The sequence below is a fragment of the Aotus nancymaae genome, unplaced genomic scaffold, assembly GCF_030222135.1.
Source record: "Aotus nancymaae isolate 86718 unplaced genomic scaffold, 86718_ANA_hifiasm-v0.15.2.pri h1tg000040l, whole genome shotgun sequence".
In the NCBI taxonomy this organism is placed as follows: Eukaryota; Metazoa; Chordata; class Mammalia; order Primates; family Aotidae; genus Aotus; species Aotus nancymaae.
Genome location: NW_026988454.1, coordinates 107,073,511 through 107,093,702, shown reverse-complemented (window position 1 = coordinate 107,093,702; position 20,192 = coordinate 107,073,511). Strand labels below are relative to the sequence as shown.

The 20,192-nt window shown below is 33.2% G+C and overlaps 1 protein-coding gene across 5 annotated transcripts in view; it reads right to left on the bottom strand.

The window, feature by feature from the left end:
• The window catches only part of HMGCLL1 (3-hydroxy-3-methylglutaryl-CoA lyase like 1), a 149,032-nt gene that overhangs the window by 48,230 nt on the left and 80,610 nt on the right, over positions 1–20,192 (bottom strand). For 2 of the 5 annotated variants that reach the window (XM_021665431.2, XM_021665434.2), the window contains one exon: positions 18,559–18,747. In XM_021665431.2, coding sequence (XP_021521106.1) covers positions 18,559–18,747 — 189 coding nt within the window. Of the gene's footprint in view, positions 1–888; positions 2,199–11,095; positions 13,854–16,601; positions 16,856–18,558; positions 18,748–20,192 lie in introns of those variants that run through there. The other 3 variants (XM_021665433.2, XM_021665432.2, XM_064360973.1) reach the window with 3 other exon arrangements.

Here is a 20,192-nt window from a genome sequence, read left to right as displayed (position 1 = left end):
GCTTTATATTGAGATTTGTTATCTGATAAGTTCTTTAGATTTAAAGTTCCTCTTTTGGATTATCTCTCCATTTACTTAAATTTATAAAACTTCTATTCATAGTGTTATGTTACTTTCTATGTAGCAGTGTAACATGTCTGTTGTTAAATCTATGCCTTACTGTTTTATATTTTACTAATATTGCAATTGGAAATGTGTTGTTTCATTTCAAATATTTGTTACTAGTATATATAAAAATACTGGTAATTTATACATATGTGCTTATATTCTACAATCTTCCTAAATTTATTTATTGATTTTAATAGTTTACCTATAATTTACTTTGGAAGTTTGAATACACAATTACGGCATTTGAAGTCATGATAATTGTATTTCATCCTTTCCAACTTGCACATTTTGTTCATTTCCTTTCCTTATTGCACTGGCTAGAATACCTACTTCGCTAAGTATGTCAAATAATTTACTTCATCACTTGAGATAATCACAAGATTTTTCTTTATTTTATTAATGTGGTAATTCTACTGATTGGTTTTCTATGTTGAACCAGAATATCTGGGATAAATCCAACTTGGTTGAAATGGATTAGTCTTTTAATGTGTCACTAGAGTCCCTTTGAAATATTTTATTAGGATATAGTGAAATAGATTTGGCTATGAGTTTTCTTTCTTGTAATATCCTTGTAGGATTTGTGATCAAGGTTATACTGGACACAGGAAATGAGTTAGGAGGGGGTAGAGCAGTGGAACTCAGAATGACTGCATCTAACATCACACTGTTGCCTCTACAGCAACAGCTGCTCTTAAAGCATGTTATGGATTTGCTCCCCTTATGTGTAAGCCTTGTTTTTAAAAATTATGGGAAAAAAAACAAAGACCGAATAGTAAAAAATGCTGGATGCCTAAATGTCTTTTAATGGAAGAATAGATAAGTAAATACATGAGTTACAGTATATATACATTACATAACCATTGAGATAATCATACATTTTTCATTTTAGTATTTTTCATGGTAAATAGATATATTAAAGATATTAAAGAAGAAATCTTTCCCTAGAAATTGATTCTTCACTATTATCTTTCTACCTAAATTCAGAAAAGGAAGACTATGGCTCTGACCATCTTTGTGCCTCTGAATTGCTCTCTTTTTTTGCCTACCATCTGCCAGTGAATTGAACTATGCATGGCTTTAAGTAGTTTTAACCTTAAACCAAGTCTAAGCTGAAAGATATCTCTCATCACCTAGTTGACACGTGCATTTTGCAGCTGAAAAGACTGAGTTTATGGAGACAGGGACCATCCTTACCAGGCTTGGGCTTCATACAAGGACCATTTACTATGCAACAGGAAAGTCCTGTGGCAGCCTTTCCACATTTATCATGGGAACTTTAACTGTCAGGCAGTCTAGTATCTGCTGAGAAAAAATTTTGCTAGTCCTGTTATCTTAACCACAACACTTTAGACACATATAAACTACACATTTTTCCTAATTTTATGCTTGTATTTTGGTGCTGCCTATTTTGTTTGCATTTCACTATGTGCTGTGGTTTATTTAAAATATGGAATCCTAAGAAAATGTGGACAGTTCAATAAATTTCCGGAATCACTTTCATGGACCAATCAGTTACTAATCACTTGCCACTCTCATCCTACGTTTTCCATTTATGTAACCAAGAGTGATCTTCATGTAATCTTACTCTTTCCCTTTATATTTTCCTTTATATCCATTTTTTATATTAGCACAGCAGGTCAGAACAATGTAGACACTCATTTAGAGACATTTAATGATTTCCTTTTTAGAATGAAAAAAAATAAACGACTTCAGTATGTGAAAACCTGAATATTTAAAGGATAAGCAAAAAGTTAATTGCAAATGTATGTGCATGTCGATTGCTTTATTCACTTTAGCTTACCACAGTTCGACAGAATTTGTTATAAAGTCCAGTACCCACTAATCTAATCCAGAATTTCTCTGCTTACTAAAGAAGGCAGTCTTTCTAATGGGATCTTGGATTACTAAGAAGCTCAGAATTCTTTTTATGAATTTACCATTTCACATCCCCATTACCAACATTTTTTTCTTCAAAAATTTAAAACAGGTTCAAATGCTTGCAGAGGTAAAAGAAGTAAGAGTTTCCCCAATGCTTTCTTTTAGTAGTTTCACAGTTTGAGGTCTTAGATTTGTCTTTCTTGGGTAATACCCTACAAAGCAAAGGTGGACAAATTACATCAACTTAAAATAATGTAATTTTAAGAGATTTCATCCGATTAAAAAGCTTCTGCATAGCAAAGGAAACAACAAAGAACCCACAGAATGAGAGAAAATATTTGAAAACTATCCATTTGACGGGGATTAATGACATGAATACAAACTTCACTTAATCTCACTTATTTGTGGAAGCTAAAAATTAAAATAATTGAGCTCATGGAGACAGAGAGTAGAACAATGACTACCAGAGGCTAGGAATGGTAACGTCGTAAGGAGTGGGAATGGTTAATGGATATAAAATAGAGGGAATGAATAAGATCTAGTATTTGATAGTATAACAGGAGACTACAGTCAACAATAATTTATTGTAGGCTGGGTACAGTGGCTCATGCCTAGAATCTCAACATTTTGGAGGGCTAAGGTGGGTGGATTGCTTGAACCCAGAAGTTCAAGGCCAGCCTGGGCAACTTGTGAAACACTTTCTCTACAAAAAATACAAAAATTTTCTAGGTGTGGTGCTGCATGCCTGTAGTCCCAGCTACTTGGGAGGCTGAGGTGGGAGGATGACTTGAGCTAGGGAGGTCAAGAGTACAGTGAGCTATTTAGCCTGGGTGACAAAGTGAGACCCTGTCTCAAAAAGAAAATTTATTTTACATTTAAATATAACTAAAAGAGTAGAATTGGAATGTTTGCAACAGAAAGGGTAAGTGCTTGAGGTGATGGCTACCCCATTTTCCTTATATAATTATTATGTATTGTATCCCTGAATTAAAATATCTCATGTATCCTACAAATATATACAACTATGTACCCCCCAAAATAAAAAAAAAGTGAGATACAAGAAATGAGATCTACACTCTTAGAGTATGCTCAGTCCGTGTAAGCTAGTGAAGGCATATAATTATATGCATTGTATGCCTGAATCAAAATATCTCATGTATCCTATAAATATATACAACTACTATGTAGCCCCCAAAATTAAAAAAAAAATAAGTGGGAGACAAGAGACAAATGAGATCTCCACTGTTAGAGTAGGCCCAGTGTGTGTTAGCTAGTGAAGGCATGCCTATTTTAAGGGACCCCTTGCAACTTAGTTCCAATCTATTTTTTTTTTTTTTTTGCCATGCAATAACATAAACTCACTTTATAGACAAGTTTAAAATTTAATTCACAATAAAACAGAATTTCAATATTAATTTTCACAATTTTGGAAAATAAGCAATTTTTTCTATATCTATCTGTATGTATATCTGTCTATCTATGTATTTGTGCACCCAGACCAAAGAATAAAGCAGTATTAATATTTGCCATAAGATAATTCTTTACTAGTGTTCTTTTTCAATTGAACATTCAAGTCAAATGCCCAAGAGAGGCTCCTCCTTCATGTGCCTCCCTCTTACTGTTTCTTCTATTTTTTACCCAGTGCACGTACAAAATTTCCTCAAAAAAATAGTGCTTTTATTTCCACTTCTTCATAGAGTCACATCTTCCCACCTTTATCACATATGCACCCACTCGCCTGGAATTTGAGACAGAAATGCATTTCTAATACTCTGATTCTACAATAAGACACCATGATTTTAAGTAAGCTAAAAAACACCATTATCACTTTGGCAAACATTAATATTTGTAAATCACAATTATTTTGAATTAACATGGTTTTAGGCATACCCTTAATCCTTAGGAAGTTCTGTGTCTTTTTTTAAAGAATGCAAATGAGGCAATAGTGAATCAAGGTAAAATTTAAGAAGTTGCCTTCACCTCTTTATTGAAGTTATATCTTCGTAAATAAAAATAGTCCTCTTTCTTTTTAATATTTCATATTTTTTAGTGGATTCAGCCGTAGACATTCTTTTAAAATTATTCTATTGGCCTCCTTACAGCTGAAGTGGGTATTAACACTTATAACTCTAAGGTCTGTTATCTATAAAGCCTTGTATATTTTCAAAGAAAAGTGTTCCAAAATGTCTATTTAGAAAAATAAATAACATTTTCTTTCCTTTCAGAATAGAAACAGTATTCTTTTAATTTGGACCGTCAACTGAAAGCCATGGGTTTTGGTTACTGAAACAAATGTTTCCTTTAAGAATGTTTACTGAACTGAAAACATTTTACTAAGAAATGTGAGCTTTATTTAGTTATCTGTAGTTACTGTGAGATCAAAGTAAAAGGAACCTAATTCTCAAAGCATCCTCTTCAAACCTCAAATTTATTTCACCTCAGGAAATTGATGTCGTGAAAATATTTTCCATATCCTGCAAGGAAAGATTTCCCTCAAGAAATTTCTCATGGTATTCATAAGCTTAATATAAGTAAATTTTAACTTTTATACACAAATCAATATAAGAATGTTCTGAGAAATTTGAATGAAGAGAGGAGCGATTGATAGAACTCAAGGAAGATACAGTTCAAATCTGAAAGATAAACAGAAGTCTGTATTATAATGATCCCAATCCAGAAGAAATCTATGGAATCATGGGCCTTCTATAGGAAAAAAAAACAACCAAATTTCATTTTTATACAAATAATAACTTGAATAAATTGAAAACTACACCACTTTATTGGATTGGATCACTGAATATTATCATTAAATCAATTCTTTGTAAATTAATCTATGGATTTAATATAATGGATGTTTGGGGGATGTAGTTTTGAACAAATTTAGTTTAAATTCAATTAGACTATATATATATGTAGTCTATTGATATATATATATCGATATATATATTAGATCAATATATATATATGTAGTCTATTGATATATATATAGATATATATATTAGACTACATATATAGTAGTATATACATATATATACATAGTATATACATATATAGTAATATTTATATTGATCTAATATATATATCGATATATATATATCAATAGACTACATATATATAGTCTAATTGAATTTAAACTAAATTTGTTCAAAACTACATCCCCAAAATATCCATTATATTAAATCCATAGACTAATTATATATATATATCTCAATGGTCTCTCTCTATATATATCTATATATCAATAGTCTATATATATATAGTCTATTATATATATATCAACAGTCTATATATATATCTATTATATATATTTATATAGAGAGATAGATATATATATCTATATATATTTATAGATAGATATATGATAGATATATATATCTATATATATTTATAGATAGATATATGATAGATATATAGTATATATATAATAGATATATATATCTATATATAATTGTGTGTGTGTATATATATCAATAGTCTATATATATAGTCTTATATATATCAATAGTATATATGTTAATAGTCTATATGTATCAATAGTATATAGATCTATAGTATATATATCTATAATATGTATATCTATATAGACTATTGATATATATAGACTATATATATGAAACGATTTATATATATATATAAACAAAAAGGATTATTTTATTTATTTTTTTGAAACAGAGTCTCACTCTGTCACAGGTTAGAGTGCACTTGCACAGTCTCGACTCACTACAATGTTCACATCCCAGGTTCAGATGATTTTTCTGCCTCAGCCTCTCCAGTAGCTGGGACTACAGGCACGTGTCACGTACTCAGCTAATTTTTGTATTTTTAGTAGAGATAGGATTATACCATGTTGGCCTGGCTGGTCTCAAACTCCAGACCTCAGGTGATCAGCCCACCTCAACTTCCCAAAGTGCTGAGATTACAGGAGTAAGCCACCACGCCTGGCCAAGAAGGATTTTATTAAAGGACCAAGACATGTTATGTCAGATTTAAAATGTAATATAAAGACACATTAATGAAAAGTGTGGCATTTGCAAGAAATAAATAGGTCAAAGAGATGGAAAGAGACGAGCTGAGCTGGGTTGAAATCCTGATTCTACTATCTTTCAAGTAGGAAACATTGGACAACTTCCCTAACTTTGCTAAGCTACAATTACGTTATTTTTTTAAATAAATAAAGTTATAAAAACTATTTCATGGGATTGTCATGAGGATAAAATAGAATAACTCGGGTAAAACATTCCAAAAATTATTAATTTCAGTTATTGTTATCACAGAATAGAAATTCCAGAGAGAGACTCAATTTAAACATAGTATGTGTCATGGATGAACATTTTGGATTAGTGGGGAAAGAATGGGTTTGGTAATAAATGAATAAAAAATGTGTTTATATAAAAATAGATTTTTATATTTTACCTTGAATAAAAAGTCCAGTTGAGTTACATATTTTATTGGAAGAAATGAAGTTAAAGAAAAGATAGGAAGTCATATACATCTTCTTGGTGTATTAAAGATCTTTCTAAGCATAACTCCAAAAGCAGAAGGCATAAAGGGATGACAATGTGGGCAATCCTTGATCCTCATCAAACCTGACCCATATATAGCATTTAATGCCTCTTTCTTCTTGGAACCCGTTTTTTCAGACTCTAGGGCTCAAGACTCTCAGGTTTCTCTTACTTCAAATATCACCATTTTTCAGTCTCCTCAAACTACTCTGCTCTGATCTCTTAAGGATGGAGTGTATCTGTGCCCCATTTATCATCTTCTACAGTCTGCTGGATTTAAATATGATCTATATGCCTCTTATGTCCTCAGGGAAGACTTCATATCCCCTCCCAATTCTTATATATGCAACTGCCTACTCAAAAGCTCCATCTAGATGTTTAGCAGATTTCTCAAATATAACATGCCCCAAACTGAAATTCTAATCTTTGACCACAAATATTGTCCACTCAGCATTTTCCGTCTTGGTTGACGGCAGTTTCATCCTTCCAGTTGCTCAGGTGAACAATTGAGTGTATTTGTGATCCTTACTCTACATCTAATTCACCATGAAATAAATTCAAATTTAAAAATACATTTATGAACAGACACTTTACAAAAGAAGACATACACGAGACCAACAAACATATGAAAAAATGCTCATCATCACTGGTCATTAGAGAAATGCAAATCAAAACTCATTGAGATACCATCTCACGCCAGTTAGAATGGCAACCATTAAAAAATCTGGAGACAACAGATGCTGGAGAGGATGTGGAGTAATAGGAACACTTTTACACTGTTGGTAGGAGTGTAAATTAGTTCAACCATTGTGGAAGACAGTGTGGCTATTCCTCAAGGACCTAGAAATAGAAATTCCATTTGACCCAGCAATCCCATTACTGGGTATATATCCAAAGGATTATAAATCGTTCTACTATAAGGACACATGCACACAAATGTTCATTGCAGCACAGTTTACAATAGCAAAGACCTGGAACCAACCCAAATGCCCATCAATGATAGACTGGACAGGGAAAATGTGCCACATATATACCATGGAATATTATGCAGCCATCAAAAACGATGAGTTCTCATCCTTTGTAGGGACATGGATGAACCTGGAAACCATCATTCTCAGCAAACTGACACAAGAACACAAAATCAAACACCGCATGTTCTCACTCATAGGTGGGTGTTGAACAATGAGAACACATGGACACAGGGAGGGGAGCACTACACACTGGGGTCTGTTGGGGGGAAATAGAGGAGGGACAGCGGGGGGTGGGGAGGTGGGGAGAGAGAACATGGGGAGAAATGCCAGATATAAGTGAAGGGAAGGAAGGCAGCAAATCACACTGCCATGTGTGTACCTATGCAACAATTTTGCATGTTCTTCACATGTACCCCAAAACCTAAAATACAATTTAAAAAAAGTAAAAATACATTTAGAATATGCTTACCACCTCTATATTTACCACATTTATGCAAACCATCATTATTTTTTTCCTGAACTATTGCAATTACATCCTTTCTAACTTGTCTTTTAATTCTTATTTTGCCCCCTCCTTACAGTGTAGTCTCAACAGAACAGTCAGAATAATCCCTTTTGAAATGCAGTCTAGAACTGCTCAAAACCCTGTAATTTTTTTCCATTTCACTCAGAGTAAAAGCCAAAGAATTTACAATAGTCTACAAGTATCCTCTCTTCCTCTCTTCCTTACTCACGTATCTCCAGCCACACTGGCCACACTGGTGTTTGCTGAACACATGTTAGAATCTTGACTGTAACTATTCCCTCAGACTGAAATGCTCTGTTCCCAGTTGTGAAGTAATACCCTTATCTACCCCAGTTATTTGCTTACATCTTTTCTTAAAATCGTCTTCTGAACCATCTAGTTAATACTGCAACCTGCCTTCCTTCACCACCCCTCCAAATTTCCCATCCTCTGTTTATTACTGCATGTTCTCTTTAATATTTGCATAATTTTTATCACCAATTAATATGCTCTAAACTGTGCTTCTATAGGTGTGTGTCAGGGCATGAAGGGAGGCTGTTCCTATCATCTGTACTCCCCTGCCTGAATATGAGCTACTTGAAGACATGACAGTGCTTTCTATCATGCTTATGTGCCTAGAACAGTATCTGGTAGTAGTATGCATTCAATATATGTTTCTTAAAATAACTTCATAAATGAATAAACACAAATGTAATGCACATATGTATTAACACACAAAAAGCAAGCTTTGAAAAATAATCCTACCATATATACACACATGTTAGATGTATACCTTAATATTTAAGTAATAATATCTTAACATAAATAGCTCTTAACATTTATGAGAAAAAACATTTCAATACAAAGAGCAGACAAAGAACAAGAACAACAATTAATTAAAAAATACAAATAATCATTAACCATATGAAAGAACAGTTCAGCCCCACAAAACAAATGCAAACAGAAATTAAAATGGCATATCAAATGTAAATCGAGTTGGCATATATTTTACATTATAATATTATATAAACCTAGTGAGTGTATAGGCTGGAAATAGCCTTTCTAAAAACTCTTGACTGACATAATATATCAAACCTCTCTAATGATCTTACATTTTCCCTGAAAATCCATTCTAAAATAAGATGAATAAAATATTAGAAATAAGAATGTTCATTTTCATTATATTAAAATAACTGCTCCCAATCAGAAGTGGGATCAGTTAAATTAATATACACATTTAACATACACTTATGTGATGGTAGGCCATTTTGGTTTTAAAAATCATATCTGGAAAAGTTTCCGTAACAAGAATGCTAATCATAATATATTAAGCAAAATAAACATGGACCTCATGACTATTACCTACATGGATATACATGCACAATATGTATGTGTGTGTGTATATATACATCTATGAATATTATGTAATACTTATATATTAATACTTAATAATTTAACACTAGTTTCCTCTGTGTGGTAGAATTATAAGTAATTATTTTTGTGATTTTCCATATTTTCTAAATATTTGAAAAATAAACTTTTTATTTATTGGGAACAAGCCAATAAACTCAACTACAACTGCTTTGGTCAACAATAAAGTAGTAGATGTAAAGTTCAGGCTTCATAGTACACACTGTTTTATTTGCCAGGCAGGCCTCCCAGAAGTCTACTTGCCCAATAGGCTTCTGGAATACATCTAAAAATTATTCCCACAATATTTTGAGGGTCAACCCTAAAGCACATCTGTGGCCCTGTAAAACATGAACTCATAAAATATGGATTACTATCATTAGCAAATAGGTCTCTGCATGTGTTCTTATAAAGCTGGCATTGCCTTGGAAAGATCGATGTTTTAATGACATCCATCTATTTTCCAAACTTGTACCCTTAGCGTCATTATTCACTGTCCTTCTCTCTAACCCTTATCTTTTACCATCCTCACTTTACATACACTCACAAGCAATTCTTAGTCTCACTGCTTCTGCATGGGAATAACCTCTCTCATATGATTCCTCTACCTTATCTTTCCCCTTGTCTGTTTGGGCTGCTATAACAAAGTGCCATAAGCAGGTGGTTTATAAATAACAAAGATTTATTTCTCACAGTTCTAGAAGGTGGAAGTCCAAGATGAAAGTGCCAGCAGAATCGGTATCTGGTGAGGGCTGTTTTTAGCTTTGTAGATGGTGCCTGGTACCTTCTTTCCTCCTACCATGTCCTCACATGGCAGAAGTGGCAAATAAATTCCTTTGAGCCTCTTTTATGAGGGAACTAATTCTATTCATGAAGGCAGTCCTGATCACCTCCCAGAAGCCCCTCCTCTTAATACCATCAAATTGGTGATTAGGTTTAAACATGAACATTTTGAAAACACAAAGATTCAGACCATAGTACCCCTCATCATTTTTCACCAGGAGCAACAGGATTGCAAAAGTGTTCTCTTTAGTCTCTGGTCTCCAGAACTTTTGTACTTTTTTTTCTTTACAGTACCCAGATTCATACCAGTCCATCCTCTACATAAAATTTAGACTAATTTCTTTAACACAAAAAAATTAATCAAATGATCCCTAATTAAAAACCTCCATTGGCTGTCTATTGCCTTCAGTATTAAACAAAACAGACAAAAACAAGAAATACCTTACCCCGTGTTTCCTGCCAAGCATCTCCTCTGGGTTACTATAACACTTAAAGTTTGTCTCTGTTCCTACTGGAAACTCTCCAAGGTTGGTAACCTAAGCTTAGACTTTTTCTTTTTCTTTTTTTTTTTTTTTTTTTTGACAGAGTCTGGCTCTGTCACCAGGCTGGAGTGCAGTAGCATGATCTCAGTTCACTACAACCTCCACTTCCTGGGTTCAAGTGATTCTCCTGCCTCAGCCTCCCAAGTAGGTAGGACTATAGTCGTGCGCCACCATACCCAGCTAATTTTTGTATTTTTAGTAAAGACGAGGATTCACCATGTTGGCCAGGATGGTCTCAATCTTTTGACCTAGTGATCCACCCACCTCGGCCTCCGAAAGTGCTGGGATTACAGGTGTGAGCTACTGCGCCTGGCCCTTGAACTTACTCTTGTATGTATCCTTCCCAATACTAGGCCACCTGACTGAATTAGATTATATGCATACATTAGTACAAATACACACACACACACACTCTCTCTCTCTCTCTCTCTCTCTCTCATATAAGGTAAATAAACTGTAAAGCAGAATAAAACATTTTTCAATACAATGGATGAAAATGAAATTTTATTTTGGGCTAGGATGACACAGGGTACTGTGATTTTTACATTTCTTGGGAAATCTGTTAAAAGTTCCATCAGAAAAAGACACAAATTTTATAAAATTGTATTACTGAATCTGAAAAGTCTTTAGTAGAAGTAGGTAGCCATAACCTGATTCTTACAGTTAATCATATTTATATAGATATTTTTAAAAGTTAAGTCAGTATAACAAATTTAGAATGTGGATAAATACAACTTGACTTCTTGCCTATGCAATTTGACATGATTCTCATATTTTATTTGATAGATTAAAAAATTATTGAGGAAAAGGTGGTGTTCCATCATGATTTTAAAAAATTAACAGGTTTACCTAACAGCAGAGAGACTGAGAGACTGTTACACAGAAGACAATCAACAAACATTTTTTAGGTTAAATTCATATTTTAAAATAATTCATAAAATAATTCTAAATGATTCCAATTGATAGAAATAATTTATATTGTATATTATGCTCTCTATTGAAGAGAAGTTTATAAATAAATAAATAAAACCTTTTTCAGTTCCAGATGAGAGTTCCAACTGTTTGACTTAAAATTATTAAATTCTGTTTGACTTAAAATTATTAAATTCTCCACATCCTCCAATCCATTGGTTTTCAATCTTTAACCCAACCTTCAATGATACTATTAAATAAATCTGGTATTCTAAACTGAGCAGTAATTTTATAAGAATGAGCCAGTGTGATCTAACAATATATATTACTTCTATTTTGTTTAAACCCAGAGTTAGAAATATTTTGGCAATATATGAGAAAGTTGTTCAACTAATAAAGCTAAGAGGTTCCTGAATTTGGGCTATTGGAGTTATCAGTGCTTCCAATCGTGTGTGTGTTGGGGGTGGTGTGTTTAACAGCTGGGCATATAACCATTAACTGGTTATATTACATTAAGCTAAAAAAACAGTCATGTGAATAGTAGTTTATGTTCAATACCATACTGGCCAATTCAAACCAATGTTCCAAAGGAAAAAGGGTGTGTTACATTATATTCAGGGGCAAGAATGTATATGCATAAAATTTCCTTGTAAATATGAACTTTGAAGTGAGAGAAAAAAACATGAAAAGAAATTTAAAAATAAAAAGCTTAGTATGTTTTATGCAAACACCATAGCATAACAACAAAATTTCCAAATTAAGGCCATATGTGTTAAGAAATATGCTAAAAGTGTTTGGTTAAAAACAATATATTGAAAACAAGATTAAAATAATAAGATGAGACATTTACAGAATAGGTAAGAGGTTCTCAAAAAGGTAATACACCAAAGGAAGAATCGTATCATTATCTGGCCTCAATCTTTACCATAATATAAATTTAAGCCCCTAGAACAAGAAAGATTTGACTGAGAAGAAACTATTAGTATTAATAGATTATGCTTTCTTTTCTCAAAGGTGATAAGAGCAAGGAAAAATCATTTTAAAATTAAGAATGATTATTTTTTAAAAGGTAAAAATTAACCAGAATGAGTTGTCCTGATTTTAAACTTGAATTATTATGTCTGAAGAAAATAAGGCAACAGCTGAAACCTAGGATTAATGTCATACTAGGTGCAATTAGTGATAAAAAAAAAATATCCATCATCTTTCATTTTTGGAATTACTATGATCACACTAATTTAATCAAATTTGTCAAGAAAAGCAAACAAAATATTTTGATTATTGGTTTTGAATCAAAGAAAATTTCATGAAAAGGGTATGAACATATACTTTGATTTATCTTCTAGTGTAACAGAATTATTTTGCATGTGAGGAAATACAATTATCCCAATATCATATTCTGTAGCTAATAGAAAAGTCAGTGAAAACTAAAAGTACCCGTTAGGAAGACACTGCTTCAGGAAAATGAAACAGAAAACCACAACACCTGACCCCATGGAAAGTGAACAGCTACCAGTCATATTCTCCATCCTGTAATCTGTCAGTTTCATGAGCCTCTACTCTACTTCTCTGTGTATATCTGCACTCCAGGACTGTGCCTATGACCTTCTCAGCCTCTGGATCCCCAAGAAGATGTTCTAACAATTCAGTATGTGTTAGAGTTTCCTTGGTCCAGTGAGATGGGACTTCTGGAAATGGAGATCACAATATATGTTATTCCCTATGCCTACTCTTTTATCCTAGAGTGTCAACCAACTGGAAATTAATGTTGCTGATGTAAGTGTGGAAACAATGATTTAAAAACAAACAAACAAACAACAACAAAAACCACACAACTGTTAAATAAGAATAAAAAGAAAAACAAGCAAACAAAAAACCCTTCTACCGATGAATCCAGTCTTCATTCTTTTTTACCTTTCTGACTCAGTAAGCACTTGACAATCGATTTTCCTACTGCTTGACCCTTTGATCAGCTTGTAGGAAATGCTGTGGGAGTGGCAGGGCATATTTAGACGTGTTTACTTTCTTTCTCAGTGAGCTTTACTCTCTTGGTGAGCTTCAAGTTTATGCTCTAAGCATAGTCTGTTGCATGAAGATTAACCACTTTCATTTTTAGCTTATTACAGTCGAATGAGAACTCTTGTATGTGTTATTTTTAAATGTTGATTAACTGGATGTCAGTTTAAAATTTCCTCTAGCTCAGAAGCAGCTTTTTCCAGCTATCCATTATACCTGTGGATATCTAGAAATAGATGAAGGTTATATTATTCCTAAAGACAAAAACTAAAATGATCACCTATTGACAAAATCAGAGAGATGCTTATGTTAATAAAAAGATGTTGGAGATGAACGAAAGCAAATAAAATTATTAGAAAGTTTATCCATTTTACCCATTTTTTACCATATAAACAACCCAACCCCACACACACACACACACACACACACACACACGCACACACACACACATTGTACCCCTCATCATTTTTCACCAGGAGCAACACAATTGCAATAGTGTTCTCTTTAGTCTCTAGTTTTTAGACCTTTTCTACCTTTTTATCTTTACAGTAGCCAGTTTCATACCAGTCCATCCTCTATATAAAATTTAGAGTAAGTTCTCTAACACAAAGCATTAATCAAATGATCCTTAATTAAAAACCTCCAGTGACTGTCCATTGCCTTCAGTATTGAACAAAACAAAACAAAAACAGACAAAAATAAGAAATACCTCACCCCATCTATATGTATATGTATATCTATATGTATTACAAGTGGTTGGATTGTTTATATCAGTGGTAAAAAGGCACTTTGTTCATCTTTGTTCATTCAGACTTCTGTGGCTCGGGAGCCTTGGTTATATACACTAAAAAGTCAACAATCCAACCAAGTGTGTTGTTATCAAGGCATCATTCTAGAAATACTGCATCTCATCTCAGTTTTGTACAAATCAGGGAAGTGGACATCATTACATCCATTCTTACAAATATGGAACTGAGAAACAAAGAGGTTTAAATGACTAGTAATGGAAATTTTAAAAATGTCTTCTTGAGAAGCTGAAAAACAAACTCTGTGAAGAAAGATTTGTTATTTGGTGGCATTTAAACATGGTTTGTTAAGACTCAATCTAAAAACGGAAAGCTTTTGATGTAAAAAAAATTAGGTAAATAATTTGATCTTTCTAAAAGTATAATAAACATAAGAAAAACATTGAAAAGGCACATTAAAATTTATTAAGTTTAAGAGAGAAAAGGACATACAGTGCTTCTTCAGAAGAAATCTAAATATTGCCTGCTGTCTTTATGCTGCCAGTCAATGCATTGCTATTGTTTCCGTACTGGATCTCATGTGTTTCCTTATTTCAGTGAAGAAAAATAGAGACTGAGAAATTAATTAGATTAAATAATTTGTTAACTGGCCTTTTACTTAGGTACTTGGCAGAAGGTTCAAGTTAAATTTTTACACTAAAAATTAAGATAAGTATATTGGGCCACATCCGTTTCCTCTGTTACTAAAATGCTATGCGTTTTTGTCACCTCATTTTCTTTCTCTTTTGGTTTTGAGGGATTGTAAATATCCCACATTAGATTCGATATGCTCAGAATAATTTCTCTATATTAAATAATATGATAATTATTCTTGAATTCCATACAACCATCTCCGGTCCCATAAATCATATATTTAAGTAATAAAAAAAACACACAATAAAACCCAGGAACCCAAGAAAAAATCCTTCTACTACACTATTAGTGTGTGCTTTCCAGACTGAGGGGGATGTTCCATTTATAACTTTCATTCGTTTCCTATCACTGTGGCCAAGTTTCCACTTATTACATGTCTCCTTGCCTTAATATTAACTTCTAGTCTGAAGCACTGTAAACTGTTTCTCTACTCCTAAATTAAAGCAAATGATACCTAGTCCACATTCACCACTAATCTTACTAGAAGCCACTTCAAAGATTCCATTTTTAAAAAATGAAGTATGGCTTCTGCTTCCTAAAGCCAAGGTTGGCCCTATTCTTAATGAAGTTAGATTTTCTTTGATTCTCCTTCTATTCAAACACTGACAGTTTTCTTAATATATTTTCTTCTTCTCCTCTACAGTTAAGCCTGCTTGTTGTGTTTTTGTTGTGGTTGTTGGAAGAGGGGTGAGAAAAGGGCACTGGTGAAAACCTTTCTCAGTGCTGCTCAGGACCAGTACACGTGTGTCTGCAATGACATTCCAGTACCACATGTGGCTCTCTTTCATAAACATAAAAGTTTCAAAACATCTGAACACTGTCTCAATTACCTACAGTTTCAAGAGAGCAGTTGTGGATGTATCTTTCTTATGTTGTCAGTGTGTTACCAAACTCTATGCCAGCTGATGGCAGGAAAGACAGAAAGCTCTACAACTCTTTAACTTTTAGTTTCTTCAGCACATCTCTGCTTTTTGACCATGTTTTCAATCATTTATAGTAGCTTCTCAGGCCTCATATCATGTTGCTTATTATGAAAGCTTCTTTTACTCTCTTATCCATGTATTTACACTGTGACTATAAATTAAGCTCTGGGTCAATGTAACACAGAACTGGAAGTATACTACTGCTTTCCTATGCCCCTTCTGCCCCAGCGTCCCATGTACACAATAGAGCTTGTGCCCATGGTAGAAAAACAGAAAACACAGATCCTGACACTTAGACATTCTATCACAGGAGCTACTGAAGGGTATAGTATAAATCTCTCCCCAACACACACACACACACACACGTGTGCATGCACACACAAACACACAGATCTTAAATAGGTCAGCTTAAGCTAAAGATATGTTCCTTAAAATATATATTTTTATATATTAATATATAGAATATATTATTTTCATATTTTATATAAACAATATATTAATAATACAAATTTTATATGAATATATATGTTTTTCTGGCACATACAGTGCTACTAACCCATAAGCATTTGAAAATAACTCATCTGCTTAGGTCTTTCCAGTTCTGCAGGTATGTGAACTTGAACCCTAAAGTGACATGAAGGTCTACAAAAGTCTGTGTAGTATAAAGAGACGTAATATTTCTCCTCCACTCATAGCCGAGGCCACGGGCCATGAATATGCTTGCTCTCTCTCTTTATGGGGTGCATCTTTTGCTGATTCACCCTTTGACTGGGTGTGGTCTTTTGGGGAGTGCTGGCCTTACACGTGTTCTCATTCTTCTTCCTCATCTTACTTAGGCCCAAGGTTGTTTCCTGTCCCCTGTATGGCTGTAATAAGATGAAAAAATGGCCCAGAATTTCAGTCCCAATCTCTCTGAAAATAGAGACAGTGCAATTCAACCAATCTAGCAAATGTTATAAACCTTAATTTATCTGAATACATTAGTCTTCTTTTAATTACTAGGACATAATCCTCTCCTTCTCCAAGGACTTTTCTCCAAAAGATGTTTCATCAGCTTAAAACATTTTTTTCACATACGTGCACACACACACAACACATACAGACCATTTTAGGGTTAGTTCCTTTTCATTTGTTAGATAAGATTTCAACAGTTGCTTCTTCAAATAGACCTTCCTTAACCATTAAAATTGCATTGGGATATCAGCAATGTTTTGTTCCTTGGGCATTTTCAAGAGGCAGATATAGTCCAGAAGCAGAAGTTTGGGGTCCCAGATTTTGTACTATAGATCTTTATTCCAAAGAGCTAAACTGTCATTCATTCTATAATAAATATGCTACACAAATAAATGATTATTCTAAGTGTTAGAATATAGAAGATATATTCATACAGAGAAATGAGAGAGAGAAAGACAGCCCTTCAGAAACACTTATTAAGTTACAGTTGCAGCTGAACACAGGATCCTGAAGTGCTGCCTAGTTTTCTATTGTTTCAGAAATTAGAACACCTGGGGAAGGAAAATTGTAAAAATTCCCACGCCTAATAGACCATGGAATAACATTTTCTCTTTTCTCTGATTTAATAGAATGTTCCTTTCTTGCTTCCGGAGGATAAATAAGGATTTGTACACATATGTTACAAAGTCAAAATAAGCCCTTGTGGAACTTGATCTTCCCATTGATTTTTAACTTCTGCCAAACAACTGTAGACTTGAGGACTGTGATATTAAGCTTTACATATTGGTTTTCAGCCTCACCAGAAAGCTTTTATATAGTCTTATCTTGGTAGACTATATGGCCTTCAAAATCTTGAATTCTAACAATATCAAATGAATCTATTTTTAGCTGCATTTAAGAACCTGACATTAATTTAAAAATAGCATTCTTTTAATGCTACTATGTCTATTCTTTCAAAAGAATAAATTTAAAATAACACAGAATGTAATAAGCAATTTGTAATCCTCCAACTTTCTAGATCTCTTCATTTTATCATATGATGGAATATACTTGATTAAAAAGCATAAGTTTTACAAAAAGTAAGCTTGCCAACATCAGGAAAACATTTTAAGCAAAATACACTATATTTCAGCACCATATCTTCCCATCATAGAGCATGAAATCTCCAAAAAAGAGCATTCGTTTTATGATTATAATAGTCTACTATTTTTGTGTTTTACACTGCTAAAAATGCCATCATATTTCACTCTATTAAATGTTATGGTTGACAGAATATAAGAAAAAAAACAAGCAGACATAACTCTGCTAAGACTAATACTTCTAAAAAGAAGAGATTACAGATTTTATCAAATCAAATTAACAGTAATAAGACATATCCATTGACCTAAAAAATGTGAAATTTACAAATATTTCCCAAGTGCCTGTCATGTGCAATGCCTGTCATTTTAATCTCATGTTAAATCTCATTCCCAATGCCTGTCATTTTAATCTCATGTTAAAATGAGATTCATAACATTTTATAAAAATTGTAACAATTCATCTCTCAGTATGTTTATATTGCAGATAAAGATGCACACCCTATGCACACACGTAACACACAAAGAGTACAAAATACCTGAAGGGCCGTAAGGATATTTGCTAAGGCTTGTCCATACGTGTCATGACAGTGAACAGCAAGAGCACTTGGTGGGATTTCTTTCATCACACTTTCCAACATTCTTTTCATACTTCCTGGAGTTCCCACTCCAATTGTGTCTCCTAGAGAGATCTCATAACAACCCATGCTGTACAATCTCTTAGACACCTGTTGATAAAGGTGAAGTGCTAGTAAAATAATGGAAGTGAAGAGATTCAAACACTCTTGTTCCTCAACTAATATCAGCTAGAGGTAAAAATTACAACTAAGATCATTTATGTCCACGAAAAATATATAATGTATTTTCTGGTCCTTTTCTTTGCTAATTATATTCTAAACAGTATATAAGACTTTGACATTACTGCAATCTTTTTCTAATATTCAAGTTTGCCTTAGAGTCATATCTACCTATCTTTTTATCCAGCTATTTGTTCCACTATGAAATTATAAGTTCCAATGTCAATTGTGGGAGGCTTATGTTTCTTAACACTATAATCAAGCCAAAGCATTACAGGTTTACTTTGGAAGTAGTATTTCTCAAGGTATTAGTTTAGGTGTCAAAAGGTATATATAAAACTGATGCATAAGCTACACAAATTTGAACTCTGTGGATACACTTGTACAGGGATTTTTAAAAATAAACATATGAAATTTTTTTCTGGAGATTTTCAACAATTTGAAAAAACCTCCAGACAAATCGCATAGCATAAAAATGTCGAAAAAATAAAAAGGTATGAATACATAAATATATGTCAATACTATTCTATTTTTCTCATTTACTACTATAAAATAGTACAAATATATTATAAAAAGTTAGGATTTATCAAAACTCATGCATACAGACACAGACTGTAGATAGTGCCATTTGCAGTCAAGAGAAATGTACATGTAATGATTCAGTACTAAATCATCACTGCGTAAAATTAACTGTAGTACATACTGTACTACTGTAATAATTCTGTAGCCACCTCCTTTTGCTATTTCAGTGAGCTCAAGTGTGGGTATCCACTTAAAATCCTGGTGATGTTACTCATCTCTGTATGAACAGTTCATCTCTCCAGTAAATTGCATATCACAGTACAAAGTGATCTCTTGCAGTTCTTATGTGGTTTTTATATTTAGTGCAATACCATAAACCTTAAATAACACCAGGAGACTCATAAGAAGTGCAACTAGTGACACTGGACGTGCTCCCAAGAAGCAGAAAAAAAGTTATGACATAAGAAAAAGCTGAATTGCTTCATATGGACCGTAGAGTGAGGTATCCAGCTGCATTTGCCCACCATTTCAAGATAACAAAAAACAAAATAAGTGTTAATTGATGGGTTACAGGCTGTCACTCAACGGTAAGCTATTAGTAGTGAAGTTTTCAGCAGCAAAATTATACCTAGATTTTTTACTGTGCTTGTGGTGTCTCAGGTTCCTAACCTCCAAATTATTCAGGGATCAACTATATTAAGTTCAGCTCTTTCACTAAGTAGCTTTGCAACTGGTAAAGTCATTTAATATTTCTGGCCTAATTTTTCTGGCTTATAAGTACATATACTTGTGTGAAGTAAATTGCAAGATCTCATCAAGCTGAATAATGTTACTTTCAAAGAGCAATATGAATT